The 21,770-nt window shown below is 40.9% G+C and overlaps 3 protein-coding genes across 4 annotated transcripts in view; 2 read left to right on the top strand and 1 right to left on the bottom strand.

The window, feature by feature from the left end:
- MATN2 (matrilin 2) overlaps positions 1 to 10,491 on the top strand; it is a 51,065-nt gene extending 40,574 nt beyond the window's left edge. Inside the window, exons 15-20 of the mRNA XM_081919702.1 lie at positions 139 to 552; positions 4,138 to 4,290; positions 6,518 to 6,580; positions 7,101 to 7,211; positions 8,402 to 8,500; positions 9,727 to 10,491. Of these exons, the coding sequence (XP_081775828.1) occupies positions 139 to 552; positions 4,138 to 4,290; positions 6,518 to 6,580; positions 7,101 to 7,211; positions 8,402 to 8,500; positions 9,727 to 9,779 (893 nt within the window). The 3' untranslated portion in view covers positions 9,780 to 10,491. The remainder of the gene's footprint in view (positions 1 to 138; positions 553 to 4,137; positions 4,291 to 6,517; positions 6,581 to 7,100; positions 7,212 to 8,401; positions 8,501 to 9,726) is intronic.
- Positions 10,492 to 11,484: 993 nt separating this feature from the next.
- Positions 11,485 to 14,702, bottom strand: RPL30 (ribosomal protein L30). Its single transcript, XM_081919916.1, has 5 exons — positions 14,594 to 14,702; positions 14,397 to 14,447; positions 13,111 to 13,256; positions 12,228 to 12,358; positions 11,485 to 11,582 (listed from the first exon to the last, which is right to left on the bottom strand). The coding sequence occupies exons 2-5, from the start codon at positions 14,415 to 14,417 to the stop codon at positions 11,533 to 11,535; spliced, it is 348 nt and encodes a 115-aa protein (XP_081776042.1). The 5' UTR covers positions 14,418 to 14,447; positions 14,594 to 14,702; the 3' UTR covers positions 11,485 to 11,532.
- Positions 14,703 to 14,928: 226 nt separating this feature from the next.
- On the top strand, positions 14,929 to 20,464 carry LOC309374342 (tigger transposable element-derived protein 1-like). Of its 2 annotated transcripts, none has more exons than XM_081919163.1 (2): positions 14,929 to 17,070; positions 18,198 to 19,620. In XM_081919163.1, exon 1 carries the CDS (start codon positions 15,991 to 15,993, stop codon positions 17,053 to 17,055), a length of 1,065 nt encoding a protein of 354 aa, XP_081775289.1. In that variant the 5' UTR covers positions 14,929 to 15,990; the 3' UTR covers positions 17,056 to 17,070; positions 18,198 to 19,620. The 2 variants fall into 2 exon arrangements, with proteins under 2 accessions (XP_081775289.1, XP_081775288.1); XM_081919162.1 differs by lacking the exon at positions 18,198 to 19,620 and adding an exon at positions 19,641 to 20,464 and having other exon boundaries at positions 14,930 to 17,070.
- The last annotated feature ends 1,306 nt before the right edge of the window (positions 20,465 to 21,770 follow it).

Genomic DNA, 21,770 nt, shown 5'->3' with positions numbered 1-21,770 from the left:
CCTTAGGTGATAGACTGAGTTTATTTCACTGTGCTGTTGTTCTTACATTCCTGTTTTATGTTCTTTCGTTGTGTTTAAAAAAAAAAACTGGTTTTGATTTTATTTATTAATTCTTCCTTTCCCATTTTATTTCCAAAGGATGCACTGAAGGCCCAGCTGATCTCGTGTTTGTGATAGATGGATCAAAAAGTCTGGGAGAGAATAATTTTGAAATTGTCAAAGAGTTTGTTTTGGGAATCTTGGACACTCTCACCATATCTCCCAAAGCTTCACAAGTTGGTTTGATACAATATTCTACTCAGGTTCGCACCGAATTCACACTGAAACAATTCAGCACTGCCAAGGACATGAAGAAAGCAGTGTCTCAAATTAAATATATGGGGAAAGGCTCCATGACTGGACTTGCCCTGAAGCAGATGGTTGAGAGAAGCTTCACAGAAGCAGAGGGCGCCAGACGCTTGTCAGCAAACGTTCCCCGAGTGTCTATTGTGTTTACAGATGGACGGGCCCAAGATGAAGTTTCTGAATGGGCTGCTAAAGCAAAGCAAAAGGGTATGATGGAAGTATACTTACAATTATAAGCAGGAAGTCTGCAAAGGTGCTAGTTACCCGTGTTTATTTGCACTGTAACTATATAGGCAATGACCACTTTGCCCGGGAGTTGCATTCCTGAGTCCTGTGCATACCGGCAGAGCATTTGTGAGCCCCGAATTCACCTAAAATGGTTGTTGCCTGTGTATACAGTTTATTATGTGCTTGCACCAAAGAGGGGATCCTGAGAGCCAGTGTGGTGTAGTGGTTAAGAGCGGTGGACTCGTAATCTGGGGAACCGGGTTCACGTCTCCGCTCCTCCACATGCAGCTGCTGGGTGACCTTGGGCCAGTCACACTTCTCTGAAGTCTCTCAGCCCCACTCACCTCACAGAGTGTTTGTTGTGGGGGAGGAAGGGAAAGGAGAATTTTGGCCGCTTTGAGACTCCTTCGGGTAGTGATAAAGCGGGATATCAAATCCAAACTCCTCTTCTTCTCTTCTTCTGAGGTAGGGGCTGGGGAGAAGTTCGATTCAGTTCACAGTTTAAAGGCCAATCTACCAAATTCACATTTTCCAAAACAATATGAGAACTGAAATACAGGTATCATTCAAAATTTGCACTTATCTGAATTTTGTGATGCAGGGTTTCAACCAAACAAAAGTTTACAAAATTGCATGTGTGCATTAAAGTGTTATCGGTAAAAATAACATTAAAAATATGGGGAAATTGCTTTAAAAAATGCGCACCTGTAAAAAAATTAGGAGAAATGTGCACCAGTATACAGGAGAACTTTCATAACAATTTATAATTAGAGAGAACTGAAATGGATGAATCCTTCGTCCCCAAGTCTTAGGGTCATCTCTGACCACTGGTCCTGCTAACTAGGGATGATGGGAGTTGTAGTCCAACAACATCTAGGGACCAAGGTTGAGAAAAGCTTCTTTAAGCAATGAAAATGCGGAAGCACCCATGGATATTATTATTTTTGTACACCAGAGTTCTTGAGACTAGAGCAGGCTTTCCCAACCTGCGGCCCTCCAGATGTTTTGGCCTACAACTCCCATGATCCCTAGCTAACAGGACCAGTGGTCAGGGATGAAGTGAATTGTAGTCCAAAACATCTGGAGGGCCGAAGGTTGGGGATGCCTGGACTAGAATTTCCAGATTGAAAGCCAGCGTATATGCATATGCCTTTCAATTTTTCAGTGGCACGTAGCACTAAATCACAATTCCTCATTGCAGGCAAACTTGGGGTAATCTGGTTCATTCAAACTATGGTTTGTCCATAGCTTAAACCAGGCATAGGCAAACTCGGCCCTCCAGATGTTTTGGGACTACAACTCCCATCATCCCTAACCACTGGTCCTGTTAGCTAGGGATCATGGGAGTTGTAGTCCCAAAACATCTGGAGGGCTGAGTTTGCCTATGCCTGGCTTAAATAGCTCCTTGTTGGCAGTTGTAAAGGGGAACTTGAGTTAATTTAAAGGCAGTTGAAAAAACCTGATCTCCTCTTGGCTGTGTGAGAGAAGGGAAGGGGATGGGGAGCACATGAGGCCAAAGCTCATCAGTGCTTGCTTCTGTAGTACTAAGCTATAGTTTAGCATTACAACATGACAGGAGACAAGCCACAGGTTCCACTCCCCCCCCACCCCCTTCCTCAGCCCTTCTATACATCCCATTCCGGGCTTGCCTGGAGTTCTGATAACTTACAGCATGTTGGAGAAGAGAGATGAGCTGAGGAGGCTGGGAAGAAGCCACATCTGGACTTGTCTCCTGCCTCATTAGCAGATTTAAAGGTATATGCCTGTTGTTCTGGCTTTCAGCCCAGTAACCTAACCTGAGATTGATGAGCTGCACAAGTTGTGGGACTCGAAACATTTGATACATTGCTTGGAATTGGCCTGTGGTGAGTTATCTTCTGAGGCAGAGGAGACATTTATGATCCAGGCCTAGATTTACTTCCAAAGACATACAGTGAAGTCATTCATCAAAAAATGGCACATGCTGCTGCTTTCCCCATTGACAAACATGCCAAGATTCTGCCAGAAATGAGCCCTATGAGTCAGTGCAACCCCAGAGCAGCCAATAAGAGTTGTGCTCAGCATGAAGTTTGGTCTGGAATGTTTCATTGTTGATATCCCACCTTTTAAAGAACAGAGTCCAGCATGGATAGTTCATTCATGAAAATAAAGCAAGAATTTGGAATGATATTTTTTCTCCTGGCTGATGAAAGGCTATTTAAGGGGATATTGGTACAGGAATTCAAAATGGAGAGGACTTACATTGGGTTTTTTCCCCCTGGAACAGAAGCAATGACAAAATGTAGTAGACATGCGAGTTGTTGCTGGATGTACTCACCGTTCCCAGGGGCTTTAACAGAAATATAAGAACTGACAAGTGCAGCAACCTTTTCTGATATCTGAAGACTTCTTCAGTAACAAAGATATCCTTTAAAGTGAGGTAGCTAATGGATGGTCCTCCAGATGTTGGAATCCAGCTCCCACTAGCCCCAGCCAGCATGGCCAGTGGAATCATAGAATTGCAAGGGACCCCAGTGGTCATCTAGTCCAACCCCCTGCCTTGCAGGAAATTCAGGGATGATGGGCGTTATAGTCCAGCAATCCCTGATTTAAAGAATGACCATGGATCTACTTCTGTTCAAGAATATGCTATGCAATCCACAATTAAATTAATTAAATACAAGGAACTACTTGATATCTATTTTTAAAAAAAACAAAAAACACCAACATTATTGATAAGTCAGATGTGCCTGAGAGGATTTTTCAAACGCAGAGCAATCTGGACAAGTAATAATTGTTCCTTTTAAAGATAATTAACGTATGCTATCCGTGATGTTTCTGGGTTACTCAAGCCCCAGATTGATGCCATATGAATGGACAAAATTTTAGCCTTCCACAAATGGAAGAGCTTCTCTCTGGTTGGTGTTGACCTGCAACAGTGGAATACCCTCACTGGTGGGGTGCGCCTATGTCCCTCATTATTAATATACACGGGGAATTTTAAAACATGCCTGTTTACCCAGACGTTTGGTGTCTGAAAGATATTGTTCGTGGCAACCTTGAAATTATTAGCTGTGAAGTTATATAATTGTTTTAAGATGTTTAAAATATTTTATTTTTAGTTCAGTTACACTGAAATCCTTTGGTTGAGATTCTGGAATCTGAATGAAGTGATAATGGGTAATGAATAAATAGAGATTTTAAAGAAGACTGGCCAGATATAGCCAACTGAGCCATCACCTGGAATAAGGAATATGGCAGCCACTACAATTGGGCATCAATCAAAGACAAATTATGTTTCAACTGAATCTGCTTCAATTTGATGGGACTAACTTGCCCCATTGATTTCAATGGCACTTAAGCTAGTGCATGTATCATTGCTGCTGGGGGAGGGGGTTTAAAATAAAAGTTTCTGAATGCAAGTCCTGTCCCCATGGACACCCTTCCGAAATATCAGCACTGATCTCCATTCCTGCAGAATTATCTTGCGTTGGTGTAAGGGGTCATGAGAAGCATTTTCCTTTCCATTGACCATGCTGTGCCTTAACATAGTATCTTTTGACCATAACCAATTTATTTCTTTAGGAATCACAATGTATGCCATCGGAATAGGGAAAGCAATTGAGGAAGAATTACGAGAAATCGCTTCCGACCCTCCAGACAAGCATCTTTTCTATGCAGAGGATTTCAGTGCCATGGAAGAGATTAGTGAAAAGCTGCAAAACAGAATCTGTGAAGGTAATAATTGTCCCAGATTCAGTTTTCTTGTATGAAGAATTAATGCAGACAGAAGCTTGTGGCCTGGCAGAAGGGATCTAACCATTTGTCTTGAACATCTGCAGAAATCACAGGGATACGTGTAAAACACAATGACCAATGAGCCACTGAGAAGAGTAATATTTCAGCTGTTTATCACTCGGGGAATATTTTACTTTATTCTAACGCCAGGGACATATACAATCATTTCTACTACTTCTGCCAGCTTAATAAGTCATGTATGAAATATACAACTCAATAAACCCAGGAGAACTGTCAACGCCCTCCCCTTCCTATACACTGCAGAAAGATCATCAGTACTGCTAAAAAACACCACCACCATGCACGACCCATTCCTTTGGGGATATTTGGTAATTTATAGTTTTCTGTTAAGATGGCCTGTTGGTCAGCATTAGTCACATCTGAGGGAATATGATGGAATACAGGGGAAGGACACAGGCAGCACTGAGTGGCAACAAGGAGGAAGTCACAGAAAAAATATATTCTTTGGCATAGTGATTTTTAGAATAAAAATGAGTAGACAAATTCAGAAATGAACGATTCCAGTTCTTTGAGCCATGGATCTGGCTTTCTATTGCTTATTTTAATTTCTTCCTGGCGGCCGCTATTCTCTCAGGTCAGCTGCTAACATGAATGTAAACCTTGCACTGGCTAGGAGATGCATTCAATTTATCTTCCATATTCTCTCCCACGTTCATTACTTGCATTCATACATGACACAAATGCTCGAAAGAATCTCAGTTGCGTTTTTTAGTGCCATGTATGGAAATGTCCCAATAAGAGCTGGCGATAACTTGCTGGATCTATTTTGAAAACCCAAGTGCTTATCATGCTGCCTGGCATACACAATTCTACTTCTTACCAGGATTGTAACTGATTAAACCATTTTTAAAAACTAAAGCTGTCCCCAATTAATTAGGCCGCAGATTGAGGGTTTTAAAAATATTTTAATGCAAAACTTTAAAAAAACTGTAGACTGCAAGCACAACCTTTAAAAGTGGTGTTGCCCCCTCTCTTCTCTCACCAAGTAAGAATCCTTGGTTCTCAAACTTAATCTGTTCCGGGAATCTGTTTGACTCCTGAAACCGTTCAAAAACCAAGACGCGGCTTCCGATTGGCTGCAGGAGCTTCCTGCACCCAATTGGAAGCCATGTCAGACATTCGGCTTCCAATAAACATTCACAAACCAGAACACTTACTTCTGGGTTTGTGGTGTTCGAGAGCCGATTTGTTCAACAACTAAGCTGTTCGAGAACCAAGGTACCACTGTATGCCCCTCACTTCAGAAAGTTTGAGTTGGTTCCAATGAAAGGAGTCCTTCTGTCAGCTAAAGGAGCACTTCCATTAGAGAAAACCTCCTTACTTAGGAAGCTCCTTCTGTCAGAAGCACAGAACTTTTAGGTCCAAACCTCTTTGGGAGGCGGGTGGCGCTGTGGTCTAAACAACAGAGCCTAGGGCTTGCCGATCAGGTTAGCGATTAGAATCCCTGCGACGGGGTGAGCTTCCGTTGCTCGGTCCCAGCTCCTGCCCACCTAGCAGTTTGAAAGCATGGCAAAGTGCAAGTAGAAGGTAAACGGTGTTTCCGTGTGCTGCTCTGGTTCGCCAGAAGCGGCTTAGTCATGCTGGCCACATGACCTGGAAACTGTCTGCGGACAAACGCCGGCTCCCTCAGCCTGTAAAGCGAGATGAGCGCCGCAACCTCAGAGTTGTCTGCGACTGGACCCAACGCTCAGGGGTCCCTTTACCTTTAATAGAGTATAAGATGCTTCCCTATGCACCTCCATATAATTGACAAATAACCCACTTTGCATCACACCACCTTCAGGTATCCTAAATATTTTGTGTGTGTTTTATCCCTACACTCACAATTGTTTCACCTTTTATCTGTGGCAACCTCTGCAATAGGAGGAACATTTTTCATACTCTCTGAAGTAATACATGTTTCTGCAGGCAGGACCATGACCTCCCAAGCACAGATGCATATATATTCAATGATGACTTAGTAAAGAACAAGCAGTAACAACTGAAATGATCCTGTTGAATGATTTTCTGTTGTCCAAAAACAATTCTAGCCATCTAAATCTTCCTGAAATATCATTAGTCTTCCTGGTTTATTCTAGATCATTAGTATGTTACAGACTTCTGCAATAAATGCTGTTTTATTTCATGTTGACAATATTTCTTCCAGGTCTGAAAGGCCACCAAGATTTGCCAGCAAATGTCCTTTATTCAGAAGATTCACATTCTCAAGGTTTGAGATTCTAAGTCTGTGTATCTTCCATTTCCAGCTCACCTAGTTCTCCACTAAGCATTTGTCATTCTCAATCATTTATTGAAAAAGTAATATTGGGCCACTTTCATTGTAATGCTGTTGCTAAGCTCGTTTTTAAATATTGGTATCAATATAAAATGAATGTGAATCCATATGCAACATATGCTCTTGGTACTCTTTTCATAACCTTATGTAGAAGTTCAGGCACACAGGCAAGTATTTTAAAAATTATAACATTTCAACTAAATCCGTTCTTTAGTTTTGAAAACATACCATGCATGTTATATATTATCTCTGTAGATCTGGGTTAATCTAAAAGCTTCACATAAGAAGCAAACTGAGGAATTATCTTTTTAGCACAGTGTACTCAGTCTTCTTTCACTAAAATAAAGACACAAATACACAAAACTTTTAAAGTAAAAAGCTAGATGGCAATAAGGAACAAGAAAATATGGCTTACTATATTAAATTCACTTCTGTTCTTTATGTCTCCTTACAGAACCTGAAGCAGCTACCCTAGCAATCAAAGACGTTCTTGCCTGTTCCAATTTTGCAGTACATCACAAGTATCTCTTTGAAGAAAAACAGCTGCGATCAAAAGTAGCTTCAGGTAAATCTACTTTCATTCTGCACTTTAGCATGGATATTTATCCTCCGACACAGGACCCCTCCTCAGTTGCAGTTCCCACCTACAACTGAAGTAGTCCATTCCAGACACATACGTACCACTTCAGTTTACCCTGTTTATTGGCTATTTACTGTTAATTCATCACAGCCAAGTGTGAATCTGAATGGAGAGGAGGGCTCTGCTGGATCAGCTTGGATTTGTGCTGAATTGGGAAAGCATTAAGTATTCAATTTTATCAATGCTGTCAGTGCAAAAATGATGTCCACTTCGAATAATCCCAATCCTGATATATATTTTTTTCCAGCAGGCTATGCACTTCTTGTCCTGCATGATTGTCAACCCTCAGAAGGGTTACACGGATTATACAGAAGTTTCTGTTTTGATCCTGGGTTTTGCATGTTGCACTGCTATGAAAGTGACTATAATCTCAATTGTAGAGCACATGCTTTGGCATGGAAACCTCCCTCCGGAGGTTGTGGGCACTTCTTTCTTGGAGGTTTTTAAGCATAGGCTACAGATGCTTTAGCTGAGACACAGATGTTTTAGTTGAGATTCCTGCATTGCGAGGGGTTGGACTAGATGACTCTACAATTCCGATTCATGTTTAAATCTTGTCATCTCCATTAAAGAGCATTAGATAGCAGATACTTGCAACCATGGAGAACTGCCAATAGTTAGTGTACTTGAATAACACTGAATGTAGAGTAACAATTATGTAAATAGGTGAATAAATCCATCCTACTATGGGGCAGCTTCTCAAGCTTCCTTGCTGAACAAATTGGTGCTTGTATCCCTGTCTCTTGGAAGAGATTAAGGGTTCCTTGGATTAAAGTCCTCAAACTCATTGAAGGTGCAAGTATTTCCTCTGCCCCAACTGGAGCAAATCTTATGGCAGATCTAAGATTTATCTGTCATGGACTGCCCTTTTAGTATCAATGCATTACTTTCAGTCATAGAGCAAACATGAATAAATCTAATAAAAAATGGACAGGCAAAAAGTTTTTCTCAACCAGCTTCATAAGTTTCCTGTGTACTTCATTGTTTCTTGTTGGTGACCTTCATTATGTTAAATAGGACAGATGCAAGTGAGTGATGTTTCTAGCATGGATCTGTATTTATTTAGTTAATGTGTTACAGTATGGTTTTCTAAACCTCTCCCATCCGTTTTTCAGGAAATCCTTCAGAAGACAAGAAAGACCCATGTAAATGTGAAAACTTTATGACGTTCCAGAATTTTGCAAATGCTGAAGTTAAAAAACTAACACGACAACATATCCTTTTTTATATACCTATCAGCTTCTGAAAAAGTAACACAGCAAATCCTCAATTGACACGCAGAGTTATAGTTAAATCACATTTAGTCTTTAATTGGATGCAAATCCTGTTGGTTGCAATCCCATCTACTCTAAATAGCTCAACAGCCAGCATCCACGGTATTTTGGGAAGTGGGGTGGGAGAGAAAGGGCATCCATAGCTTTTCCTATTCCACTAGAACCTCTGCTTTTCATTAATGATGTAAGGACTTTTCCTCTGAACCTCCTTAGCCTGTTGAACTGTGTAAGGTAGGCTGAGATCAGAGGCACAAGCAGTAGCAGCTGGGCAATTTTAGCGTACCTAGCGGCTTTCTGAAAGAAAGTTAGTGGTGATAAATGTGGAACACAGGCTCCCTCTAGCGGCGACACCAAAATTCAGAACTGTGCCCAATATATAATGCAGTTTCAATTCAGAAAAATAAAGAACATAGCAAGATTCACAACATCAAATAGGTAGTTAGGCCTGTGCCTCATAGGCTACTTCAACCCACAAAGGTGCATCACCTGCGTAGGGCTTACATGTGCACTTTACAAATGGGTGACGCAGTTATTTCAGTTACAGATAGGTAGCCGTGTTGGTCTGCCATAGTCAAAACAAAAAAAATTCCTTCCAGTAGCACCTTAAAGACCAACTAAGTTAGTTCTTGGTATGAGCTTTCGTGTGCATGCACACTTCTTGTGTGCATGCACACGAAAGCTCATACCAAGAACTAACTTAGTTGGTCTTTAAGGTGCTACTGGAAGGAATTTTTTTTGCAGTTATTTCATGTAGCAATAAATTCTTGGATGATCTTTGAGGAGTACAAATGCAGCCCAATCCAGCCAAGAACACGCAGGTAAGAAGTGTGGGAAACAGGCTAACTCATCTCCTCTCATCAATATATCTAGAAGTGTATTTGCAACAGCATAGCTGTACTCTCTATTACAGCAGGAGCAGGCCTATTGCTCTTACCCTTGCCAAAGGCCTACCTAAGCCAATATACTGTTATACACTGTGCTGATCTTCATGCCTCTGGGAAGACCAGAATCAGGACAAGTTACTTCTACTGAACAGCCTTATGTGGGATCCTCATTATGTACAAGTTGGTTGAAAATTTCTAACCATTAATACAGTGCTGCTGTAGTCTATACTTTATAATATTATAAAATAAGAGTGAAGAGGTGTTTCCTTAATTTAAGATTACTAGAAGAAATGTCAAAAAGAATGGAAGCCCTGGAAAATCGATTAAGATACTGATGGCGTTCTCAAAAGTATGTGCTGAGTTGGATATTTATACATATGAAGAGAGCAAATCTAAGCTATGTAAAAGAGCCAGTCTCCTGCTGGAAGAAAGAATTTATGGTTCCAGTACTTCAAGACTGCATTTTTGTATTGACTGCAGAAAAAAATGGCAAGATTTAATTTTTTATACAATTGTAATATTTTTATCACTTGAGATAAGCTATGAAATATTAAAATGGTGCTTTTAAAAGAACAGTTTTAATTGTTTAGAGACATACAAGGCCCTATTATATAGTCTTTCCTCTAACTGAGACAGTGGAAACATGTGCATGTTACCAAGCAGCTTCCCAAGCTTGTCCTAAAATACCAATATGGGGAAAGATGCTTTAACCCTCAAGGGAAAATAGTCCGAGGCACTGGTGGGAGGACCTTGGCTAGCAAGTTTAAGCACACACATGCACCTCCCCCTGACAAAAACCCCACTCATGTTAACCAGTAAAGCCAAGTTTGGGATACTTGTGGTATTGTAACATGCAGTACTACCCCAAAGCTGAATCTCAGCTTTGCTATCCTAAAGAACATGGCACTAGATGAAAGTACACTCTAAAAATATCAGCCAATAGGGCAAAAGAGGGGATGACCGCTTAGTACATTGAGAAAATGGCTTTTATGCCAGAATGCACATTTGGGTTATTGTTACAACTGTACAATTCTGCATTAATAGTCTTAAGAAATACAGGCAGCTCCAACTCTGAATTATGTGAAAAGTGAAGCCCAAGTCCCAACAGCCTTGTTTCCTTCCCAGTATCTAGATTTTTTAGTGGCTTTATCTCAAGCTACTATCCCAGACGCCTTTCTGCTGCCAAGAAAGAACATTACTGATTCCAAGACCTTTTGGCTTCTCGAGCTTAAAAAGTCGTAAGACATTTTTATCCCAGCATTGTAAGAAACAGAAGTGCCCCTGACCTGAAACCAAAGTTCTGATCATTTGAGAATTTATATAAATACTTTTGGTTGAGCTGCAACAATAAAATAAAGATTCTTCTAGAGCACTTGGAAGCCACTTCTGAATATTTCTGAAAACATTTGATTTTCACTTATGATTATCAGACCAAAGGCTGATAATAATTATTATCTCCATTATTTTTGAATTTTAGAGAAGCAGCCAGACCACTTAGCCATTTGAATATAGAACCCAGAAGCCCAATTTTTAATTCTATTTAATTTTTGAAACTTCACCTTAGGGTGAAGGGAAGGTAACAAATAGTAACTATCTTATATTGTATCATTTTCAATTGATAGCACCCTTGTTTGCAAATTCATATCTTATTTGCCAGAGGCCTGCGTGGCAAAGCCAGTAATGTTACCAGATGAAATGGGCAGGGTATTATGGTAGACAAGCCAAATTCACAAAACTCCCATTAATATAAATTCTGTTAAGCAATTGCCTCCCTCTCTCACTGAGTGACTATTGACATTTTTGTTGCCTGAACCAGTTTTGAGTCAAGTAGGATAAAACATTATGCTTTCATAGCTGCAAGGCACTCCATTCTAGAGGGTGGAGAATAAGGTAGTACAACTTCTACTAAAGATGCAGTCAAAAGCACATCAGCACTCCAAAGTTTGTGGTAACATACCCTAGACCTGGCTTCCCCAATCTTGAGGTGTTCATGTTTTGCAACTATGAATATATGCAACTCAAGAAAGCTCCTGCCAATGGTAGATTTGTAACCAGTTTTATTACACAAAATCTAAAGTTCAGCAATATCTACTTCTCACTGGTTTGCTCTGGCATACTTCTAATGATGTCAGAATCACCTGTTGAGAGGGAGAAAAGACATATTTAAAAAAACACTATAGCAAATAGTGCTGCACAATTAATTCTTCGTATCAAGATGCCAACAACCCATTTTTCCTTTTAGATGAACATTTCCCAGCATAAATTCAAAATTTTTAATTATATCGGGAAGTACACTCTAAATATGTTACTTGCAGTTAAAAACCAGAACTAGGGAGGCAAATCTAGCTCTGGGGACACACTACATAGTTATAATATAGCGAATGTCTAGCCTGCCCTGATCACTGAAATATCAGGACAGCGAGAATATTCGCAGTGCTTTAAAAGTTCAAAATGCAATACCTTAAGGAGTAGATTGAGAGTAATGGCTTTTATACAGTAAGATATTACTTAAACTGACTAGATATTTTGAAGACGTTGGAGTGGGTTGGATTCTATGTATCTCCAGAATTAACTGATTCAGACTACAATATAATGCAAGCTCGGTGAAATTCACTATGATTTAGCTCTAAAGGGACTGTGCTCTCTAATAAATATATGAAGAGCAGGGGGTTTAGAATCAGGACAATTTCCAGAGAGTGTAATGAATGGACTTAGATAAAAGTAAATCACCTTAGGACTCGTCAGCATATCCAAGGGTATTGTGGTACCAAATAAACACATACCTGGGTCAATGATGGCAAGTGTACACACTCTGTAGTACTTTCCACAAGCTGTACCCAATTCAATATTGTTACCACTGTAGTGGTGCACACCAGTTTTGGCCAACATAGCATAGTATTCAGTTTCTGATTTCCTGAGAATTAAACACACACGGAAGCAAAACCAGTTTAAATTTATGGGTTTTAATCTACAATACAGGCTGGAAATTTCACATGAGCACTAAACATTATTCCTCATGAAAGGCTTCATGATTTATCCCTGCAACCTTCTACTATCTAGATAGGGAGTCTAGCAGCTATAAAGATATCTTTGTTTTATAAGGGATTATGGAACATTACTATGCCATAGCAAAAATAGTCATGTTTAAGTGCTATATCAGTATTTCCAGTACATTTTGGGTCATGGCGTCAAAGTTTATTTATCTTCCATTTACCAAGAGCAAAAATATGGCCAAGTCTACATGCCTACCTTCATCATTACTTGGACCAACTTATTTTATAAAATTATTTTAGTGAGAGATTACACCTAAGATTAACAGCACAATACTATGTGTGCTTGTCAAAAAGTAATTCTAACTTAGTTCAATGGGGCTTGCCCCCAGGCAAGTGTGCACAGGAGTCCCACTTAAAACAATTTTTGGTTATTATTATTATTAAACCCTAGCAATCTAAACAACATGCTCAATTTGTTTACAAAATCTCAATTTTTTCAGTACTATAGATCACTGCTACCCAACTAGGGGCCATCATTGTTTGCCTAACAGGAGGCCACAGGTGAAAATAAATTGGGGGCCACAGCACAAGACCAGGGCTACAGAGGGAAGTGAGAAGTGAAGAAAACAGAAGTCAGGAAAAGGTTGAGTAACTGCTGTAGATAGAAACTTACCTTAGAGCTGGGCAGTTGTTGGCTAGGATGACCAACTTGGCTTTGCCCTGTCGGATCATTTTCAGAGTCTGCTTGTATCCCAGTACATATTTACCACTTTTCATAACCAGCTGAAGTCTAGAGTTTATGGACTCGAGGGACTTTTTCTGAAAGAAAATGTTGAGTATGGCAACTTCAAAATGATTCCAGCGTTTATGAATAATGAAGTTCTATATTCCACATGTCTGAGCTTATTACACTGCACTCATCTAAGAATATGTATCACACAAAACACGTCAAATAATGCATAATGATGATGAACTTGAATGTTAAAAATTATTAGATTTTTTTGTTTTTTTAATTTTTACTCTTAAAAATAATCAAGACAGGAGTTATTTGTACATAGCTACGTGTTTTAGCTCTTAAACCAGGGTCTTAGGAAGAAAATGGAAAAACATCCCCAATGAAAAATAGTATTTAATAGTTACAGCTTGTTTCATATCCATGCTAACAGGATATATCTCTTAAACTGTAAGAGTTACTGACAATTTTGAACATATTCCTGCCCTCACACTCTGCTTTCTAAAACTAAAACCCCTGAATTCTATCTCTTTTATACCCAAGTTTTTAAAAATTACTTTAAAAACATGGTAATCTCAGTGGGTCTGGGTTCTTACAAAGTACGGGAAATCTGCAGCCTTATTCTGACAGAAAATGCATGCCTCACCCCAAATTTATACACCTGTCATTCTCGAAAACAATTCAACTTCACTGCCATTTGATTAAGCAGAAAAGTTGAGGCCACATGCAACACCACTCTCCGGCAACCTTATATTCAACTCATCACATGGAGAGATAAATTCATATAAAGCCACCATTGTGCAAATAGGCCAAAGGCAGCTCCTTACGTATAGAAGAAGAAAAACACAGCAGTACTCCTTGCACACACGTCTACTAGCAAAAGCCTAGGAAACTAACACTGAAGTACTGGACTGGCAAAGGCCTATGAGCTGCAAGGAACCAAGAACATACTCTTTATGAAATGCATACCGCTCCACCAAATAAGCAAATAAATCACATTAGGCTGTGCTTTCATGCAAGACAATATGTTTTTTAAAAACGCGATCTATAAATTAAAACCCGACAAAGATTAAATAAAAATTAATGACTCTACAACCAGGTTTGGCTCCAAGTTTCACAAGCTCCTCGCCCCGAAGATCACCCTCCTCTCCTCCCGTTTCTGCCTTTCCCCACATGAGGCCCCTTCCGCCCTCCTGCTGCCCCCCAGGCCCGGCTCTTCCTCTCACCGTCTTCTTGGCGGCCACCATCCTGTCGGCTCACGTCGGCTCTGCCGTTACCTGCGCCAAGGAAAACGGGGAGGCGGGGGAGAGAGAGAGAGAATTAGCGTCCCACCGTATCCAGTCCCACCTGCCGCGCCCCGCGTGAACTCGGCTTTTCCCCCTCACCCGGCTCCCCTCACCCAGCCCCGCGGAGACCCGCTTACCAGAGAGGCACCTCCAAGATGGCCGGGCCGCGAGGAAAGGAAGGAGCTCCCGCAATGCAACGCGCAAAACCACGCGGCCCCCGGCCGCCGCGAACGGCTAAGCTCGCGAGAGGAGGAAATTTCCGCCCACTCCCCGTGGCCACTTTCCCAAACGGGAAGTGCGTTGCGTGGAACATGCGCACAAGTCTCGAGATGGTACCATAGAGACAGAAAAAAGCCTATGACAGGCTTTCTCGCCGGACCGCTGAGAACGGCTGCGCTGGCGAGAGGGGGAAATTTCCGCCTACTCCCCGTGGCCAAACGGGAAGTACGTTGCGTGGAGCATGCGCACAAGCCTCGAGATGGTACCATAGAGATAGAAAAAAGCTTATGACAGGCTTTCTCAACCTTGGTGCCTCAAACCGTGTTGGGACTACGCTCCCCCTCATACTTGATCCTCTGTTGTAGTCCAGCAGCGTTTAGAGACCTAAGGTTGGTCTGGAGAAGGCTGACCGAGAAGAACTGTAACGGCCATTCTGAAAGGAGTTTGAGGCGGCTCCCTCCATTCAGGCTTTGGGAGACGAACGGCGACGTCTTTACGTTTTCCTATCTCTATGCCGCACTTGGCCTGAGCAGCTACCTCTCTTTGCTTCTCTCCGCAGAGAGCAAGCTCTGTAAATGAGAGGGAATCGAGCCATCCTCGGGGCATGGCCTGTTAACTTAGGCCGCAATTGTGCTTGAAAGGATATGCTCAAATAAAAAGGCATATAATTCAGGTGTTGGGTGGGTGGGGGGAGTCTTAATATGATCTATGGTCAAAGAATGTATTGTGAAGAAAGACATGGCTGCTTAAATTTAAAAAAAAATGTAAAACATTTTACTCTGGAGTAAACAAACGACTTAATTCAAAGCAAAGCAGGGCTCACTAGCACTTAATCTTGAAATTCTATTTTCAGTGTAGATGGGGCAACAAGTACACCAGGCCACTGAACTTTGCCGCTTTGTACTTACCTAGAATGATTTCAGCTTTGGTGAGAACGTGTACAGTGGAACCTTGGTTCTCAAACGGCTTAGTTGACGAACAAATAGGAACCTGAATGCTGCAGACCTGGAAAAGTTCCAATTTGTGAACTTTTTTCGGAAGCTGAATGCTTCCGTTCTGAGTGCTTCCGCTGAGGACCCGTGCAACACGCTGGAGATATTTGGAGCTTATATTTGGCAATTTTGTTTTTGCGACTTATTTGGCGATTTTGTTTTAGTGACATACCGGTACTTGGCGATTTTGTTTCTGCAACTTATTTGGCAATTTTGTTTCCGCGAGTATTTTGGTTAATTTGTTTTTGTGACTCTGTGGAACCCAGTTCAGCTACTGTATTTTCAGGAGCCCTCTTGCAATTTGATTGTGTGACTGTGCAAACATGGATAAAAGTTGCAAAGGCAAGAGAACCATTAACAGAGCAACAATAGAGGTGAAGAAGCAAATTATTTCCAAGCATGAAAGTGGTATCCGTGTAAGTGATCTGGCAACGCAGTTTGGTATGGCCAAATCTACAATTTGTACCATCTTAAAAAATAAGGAAGCCATTAAAGGAGCCAATGTTGCAAAAGGTGTCAAAACACTCACAAGGCAACGAACACAGACAATTGAAGAAGTGGAAAAACTGCTTTTAATATGGATAAAAGAAAAACAGTTGGCCGGTGACAGCATTTCTGAGAGCATGATTTGTGAAAAAGCTTTACATTTGCATGCTGAACTCATCAGAAATATTCCTGGAGCAAGTGCTGAGGGTGAGGTTTTCAAGGCAAGTAGAGGTTGGTTTGATAATTTTAAGAGGAGAAGTGGCATCCACAGTGTGGTGAGACATGGTGAAGCCGCCAGTGCCAACAAATTGGATGCTGACCGATTTGTTTTGGATTTTAAAGATTATGTTGAGTCACAGGGTTTCATTCCCCAACAAGTTTTCAACTGTGATGAGACAGGCCTCTTTCGGAAGAAAATGCCAAAGAGGACCTACATAACAAAGGAGGAGAAATCATTGCAAGTGAATAGTGATGATGTGGAGGACCACAAGACTGAGCTTGCCACAGAAGAAGAACAGAACATTGTGACGGAGCAGCAACAGACCGCAACTGAGGAAATACCTTCAGAGGAGGAGAGCAGAGAAATTGTATCTACTGCACTGATCAAAGGAATGTGTGCAAAATGGACTGAAGTGCAAAGTTTTGTTGAAAAATATCACCCTGATAAAGCCGCTGTAAGTCACGCCGCCAACACTTTCAATGATAATGCTATGTCTCACTTTAGACAAATTTTAAAACATAAGCAAAAGCAAATCTCAATTGAAAAAAAATTAGTGAGGAAAAGAATCAGCGGGTCTGAACCAGGTGTCAGTGGTGTAAGAAAAGCAAGGGAAGGAATTGCAGGAGAGGAGTCACCGATTGTGATTCCGGAAGAGGACCCTGACCCTCCATCCAAACAATGACTATCATCCGTGAAGGTAAGAAAAAAAATTACATTTTCATTTTTATCTACAATACTGTTTTATTTTACAGTTCAGCACATTGTTTATTGCTTTCATTTTATAGATCAATGGTCTCGTTAGATAATAAAATTCATGTTAAATTTCTGTTTTAGGGGTTTCTAAAAGTCTGGAACAGATTAATCCTTTTTGCATTATTTTCTATGGGAAAGTGTGCCTTGGTTTTCGAATGTTTTGGAAGTCGAATTAAGTTTGAGAACCAAGGTAACACTGTATATTCAAATCAATGGCCCTGTCATGGGCTCTCACATGACTCCACAGTATGCCAACATTTTCATGACTGGTTAGAACAACACTTAGCTGCTGTCTCCAAAAAGTCTCACTTCTACCCAAGATACATGGGTTCCATCTTTATCACCTGAACAGGAGGTACTTAATGCAGTTTCTATAAGGCTTCAATTAATTCCACTGTGCCAACAACCTAAGACTAAGCCAGTCTTTGCAAGGAATTCAGTTTCTGGACACTGCAAAATAGCGCAACTTTCTGCATTTCCTTTCCATCTGACCTCACTGTTTACAATTCCCTACTCCCTTCGCTATGTGTATATATAGCTGCCACTCAGAAAAACACTTCATATATTTGATGGCGTGGACTGTAGCCCATAAAATCTTAATGCATTTGTTAGTCCTTAAGGTGCCACAAGACTCACTCTTGTTTTCTTTATAATCTATTGCTATCAAAGATGGCAAACCTGGGGATAATTTGTGCTTAAATTTATGCCACACAGAATGCATATTTCTCTCACATGGATTTGATTTGGCTTCGTTTAGACTTCTAGTCCAGCTGTGTTTTATCAGTGTGGACATCCTAATCTTTGTCATACCCTAAAAGCTGCCAGAGCTGTTTTGACATGCCCTATAAACAGGCAGATATTAAACTTATTGCTTTTGTACATTTGCACCCTCAGACAAATGAGAAAGCTTTATTAGAATTCCATTCTGGCACCCACACTAATTACTCTTCTTTCTATGGGTATTAAAAGTGGCAGACTGAGCTTTATGATAATGATCATATTTAAAGCAAGTGTAAACATGGTCATTCAATTTTCCCTGGTTCATGCACTGTCCTATTCATTTATTGTCAGGAAAACAACTATGCCTCATTGTTCCAAAGCGAGCAAATCTGGAATTTGGGATACTAACAAGGTTGGCATTTGCTGAATCAGCATCGACATTTCTTGTCACTCAGCCATCCAATCAAAAAACAGTTCCAGAACAAAAATGGATAAAGGAATGAAGTCCGCTGGAGGGCAGAGGAAAGCCTGATGCTTATTGTCAATTTGAGCATATCCAAAAACATTCAATGCCCAGTTTAAACATGAGTAATACTGTTAGAAGAGTCACTCGAATAACACAAATGGAGTCCAGAGAGAAAAGAAATTGGTAATACTTTACAAGGGGAAACTGAACTATACAGAAATATACAGAGAAGTTTCTTAATTCAGATCTAGTACATAGGGAGGCAGACAATTACACACAGGAGGAAACATCTTTGGACCTAACCAGCCAATCAGAGCTTGAGTTACCAAGCAAGGATTGTGCCAATCTCACTGGTTGCTAGGCAACAACACCATCCGCTCTAGGTTGGCTAACTAAACAATTAACCCTTCAGTTGCTAACTGAATGATCCCTGCTGTTGCATTTCTAAGAAATACAGTCTTGTAAAAAGCCATAAAATTCTGGGCATTGTAGTTTGTTAAGATTGCTGGTGATGTTAGCTGTGTGAGAGGTAAACTACAGTGCCCAGAATTTTTTGAGAGAAAGAATGTGTTTCAAATGTGCTTTAAAGTTATAGTGTGTGCACAGTTTAGATTATTATGAATATATCCTCTTATTCCATCATATAATTGAAGGCCAGTCGTAGGAGATTCCTTTATAATAGGGGTGGGGAACCTATGGCCCTTCAACTCCCATCAGTCTAAGCCAGCATGGCCAGTGTTTAGGAATGATAAGAGCTTGTTCACAGAGCAGACCAGGGGAGGTGTGCAGAGGTCAGCAAGTTCCCCATTCCTGTCTTGTAGGCGGTGTTTTGCCCCAGGCCTGAGATTCCCCACCCAGCTTTTAGATTGTATACCTGCCCTGGTCTGCTCTGTGAACAAGCTGCAATCAGTACAGGAATCACATGTGCTTCACACGTACTTGACATTTTAAAAAAAAAAACCCACCATTCTAGAAGTCTCTTTATTGCAAATATTGCAATAATTAGAAAAATTAGATACACAGCCTCTCATTTGCAGAAGTTAATGGGTGTCTACGACACAGATTCTTGAAGTCTGTTTGGCAACAGAAATGTGATCATGATTAGGTCTGTGGTTTCAGTAAGATTACTTTGACATAATGCGTTTTGATAACCTTTGATGGTGGTTGGATTTTAAGACATTTGAGGGCTTGCACTGTTTTCGTTAATGTAAGTAAGGTTTTGAATTTCTACAGTAAACGTGAAAGAGTTGTGCACTTTGTGTTAACTTATGTTTGCATTGCATGTAAAAGGTTTCTGGCAGAACATAAACGGCTGTTGTGTCTTACAGCTTTATACAAACTGGTGCCTAGCCCTGAACTGGTACTAAGTACTTGAAAGGGGAGAAACCAACACCCCAAAGGTGGAGGACTTTGAGGTCCATGCTGGATTGCCTGGAATGAGTGCTGAGGATCCCCTTGACAGGCTGTCTGGTGAGAAACTGTCTGAAGAACCCTTTGAGCTATCAGAGGAAGAGACTGAGCCAGCCCTCAGTCCTGAATAACTCTGGCACCAATTGGCCTGGGCACAGACTGAAGAGCAATGACACAGCATGGGTCTACAGACCCTGACGTACATGGTAAGCAATTTTTGGAACCCCTTTACTACCAGCAGCTGGGGTTAGGGTGTTATGTATGAGTCGCACACATTAGCCTTCCAGTTGTAGGAAACAATACAGATATCTCTTCTTGTTTGTGGGATCCTTAGTCCTGCTTCCAGTTCCCTCACCTTGCTGAATTCACTGTGATGTTGAACTTGGGTGTAGTTTTGGATCACATTTTGGACCTAGCCTGATTCTCTGTGCTAGACTTTGGCTCAAGACCATAGCCCCCCAAGGACATGCCCTGCAGCATGACAGTTGTTTCATTTAACCAGTGTCCTTAGTAATTCATATCTATCCACTGGTATGTTGCAAATGCCACCACTATTGCATCATTTGGTGTTAAACAGTGACCAGCATCACGTGCTCTTTGACCTGATATAACAATTCCTTGAGACAGTCACAGAAGGAAACGTTTGCAGTGCAATCCTGTACAATTCAACTCAGAAATATGCCTCACTGCTTTCAGTGGGGCTTACAGGTGAAGGTCTATAGGAGAGCAACCTCGCTTAACTAAACCTCCCCAAAAAGCCCCCTGGGTTTCAAAACTTTTTTGTTCATTGTCAGTTCTTTTTCGCATTGTTCCGGTTGGAAACTTCTTCTTTAATTCCACAGAAGTGCAGTCAAGATTATGGTTTGGAGGCACGTAGGGCCATCATCTTGCTGAAACTAAAATGGTGGGGGTCCAGCCAGCACCTACATGAGAGATTTCATGGGCAGCTTAAGACTCTGACTCAAAGAACATCATCCCCCAAAAATACATTCATCTATTGTAAATGTATTTTACCAAACTAATAAGACAATTGATAACATTCTCCCCTCAAAACACTTTGCTTTTACAGTACACTGAAAACACCCCCGTTTGATTTATTTGTTGAGCCACAGTTTATGTGGTTTGACATATGAAAACATCCACCATAGTTTCATAATTACAGTCACTATGAAGAGGCTGCCAAGAAATGCTTTCTTGGTTGCAGGGGCTCATGAGAGCAGCATACCTTGTGGGCTGGCATGGAAAATATGCCAATCTCAAGGAAGCCACCAGGAATGCGCAGGAAGCAGCAGCAACCTCACAGCAACCAAGTATGAGTACTGGTTATATAATGCATACAAAGGCCATAATTACTTGTTTACAAAGTCTGTTATTTTATTGGTATTCTCCTATAAATGTTTTACATAACTTTATGTAAACTGCTTAGAGTTGTTTTGGTTAGGTGGCATACAATCTTGTTAAATAAATACATGAATTTAAGCAAGGCCTATTAGGACTTGTATACTGAAGTCATTTAAAACAATGGAAACATGCAATATATTTTGTTGTGTGGCTGTTCTTATTTGTTCCTTTGTTAATTTTTAGTGTATTTCATGTTTCTCGTATTAGTCACATTGGATTGTACAAGGAAAAGTAGGATATAAATATTTGAAATACTGTACATACATGCAGTGACTACGACCACCAGGTCGAATCCTGGCTAAGAAACAGGTCTTTCCTCACTGCCTGGTGTTTAGGTGGGGACAGAGTTTGGATGACATATAGCTATTTCTCTGCCAGTACTGTTGTGGAGGCCCTACCTTCATTCACACAGAAAGCGTCCAAAAGGGACAGGGCACCAGCGAATTTGAATCTGCTGGATCTGAAGCCCCACAGATCTCCTGAAGAGCCTGATCTGGTGTAGCAAAATTAGACAAAACCACTGACCTGTTCCCATCTTGGGATGTCTCAATGGGTCTGCCACCCCCTTCTCCTTGACCCCACTTAGGATTCTTACTGGGTGACGTTGGGGTAGTCAATTATCTCTTCCTCACAGGGTTAAAATGTAA

This window comes from Podarcis melisellensis (assembly GCF_964234715.1).
Source record: "Podarcis melisellensis genome assembly, chromosome: 7".
NCBI lineage: Eukaryota > Metazoa > Chordata > Lepidosauria > Squamata > Lacertidae > Podarcis > Podarcis melisellensis.
The sequence above is the reverse complement of the archived record's forward strand: the minus strand, read 5'-3'. Positions and strand labels throughout refer to the sequence as shown.

What these genes read in the sequence shown, in the direction of transcription:
- RPL30 (XM_081919916.1), bottom strand. Translation starts at nt 14,417, where the DNA reads ATGGTGGCCGCCAAGAAGACG. An exon ending in TGGTGGCCGCCAAGAAGACG is followed by an intron (nt 13,257 to 14,396) that starts GTGAGAGGAAGA and finishes ATTTTCTTTCAG; the next exon opens with AAAAAGTCCCTCGAGTCCAT. An exon ending in AACAACTGCCCAGCTCTAAG is followed by an intron (nt 12,359 to 13,110) that starts GTAAGTTTCTAT and finishes TTTAATTCTCAG; the next exon opens with GAAATCAGAAACTGAATACT.
- LOC309374342 (XM_081919162.1), top strand. Translation starts at nt 15,991, where the DNA reads ATGGATAAAAGTTGCAAAGGCAAGAGAACCATTAACAGAGCAACAATA.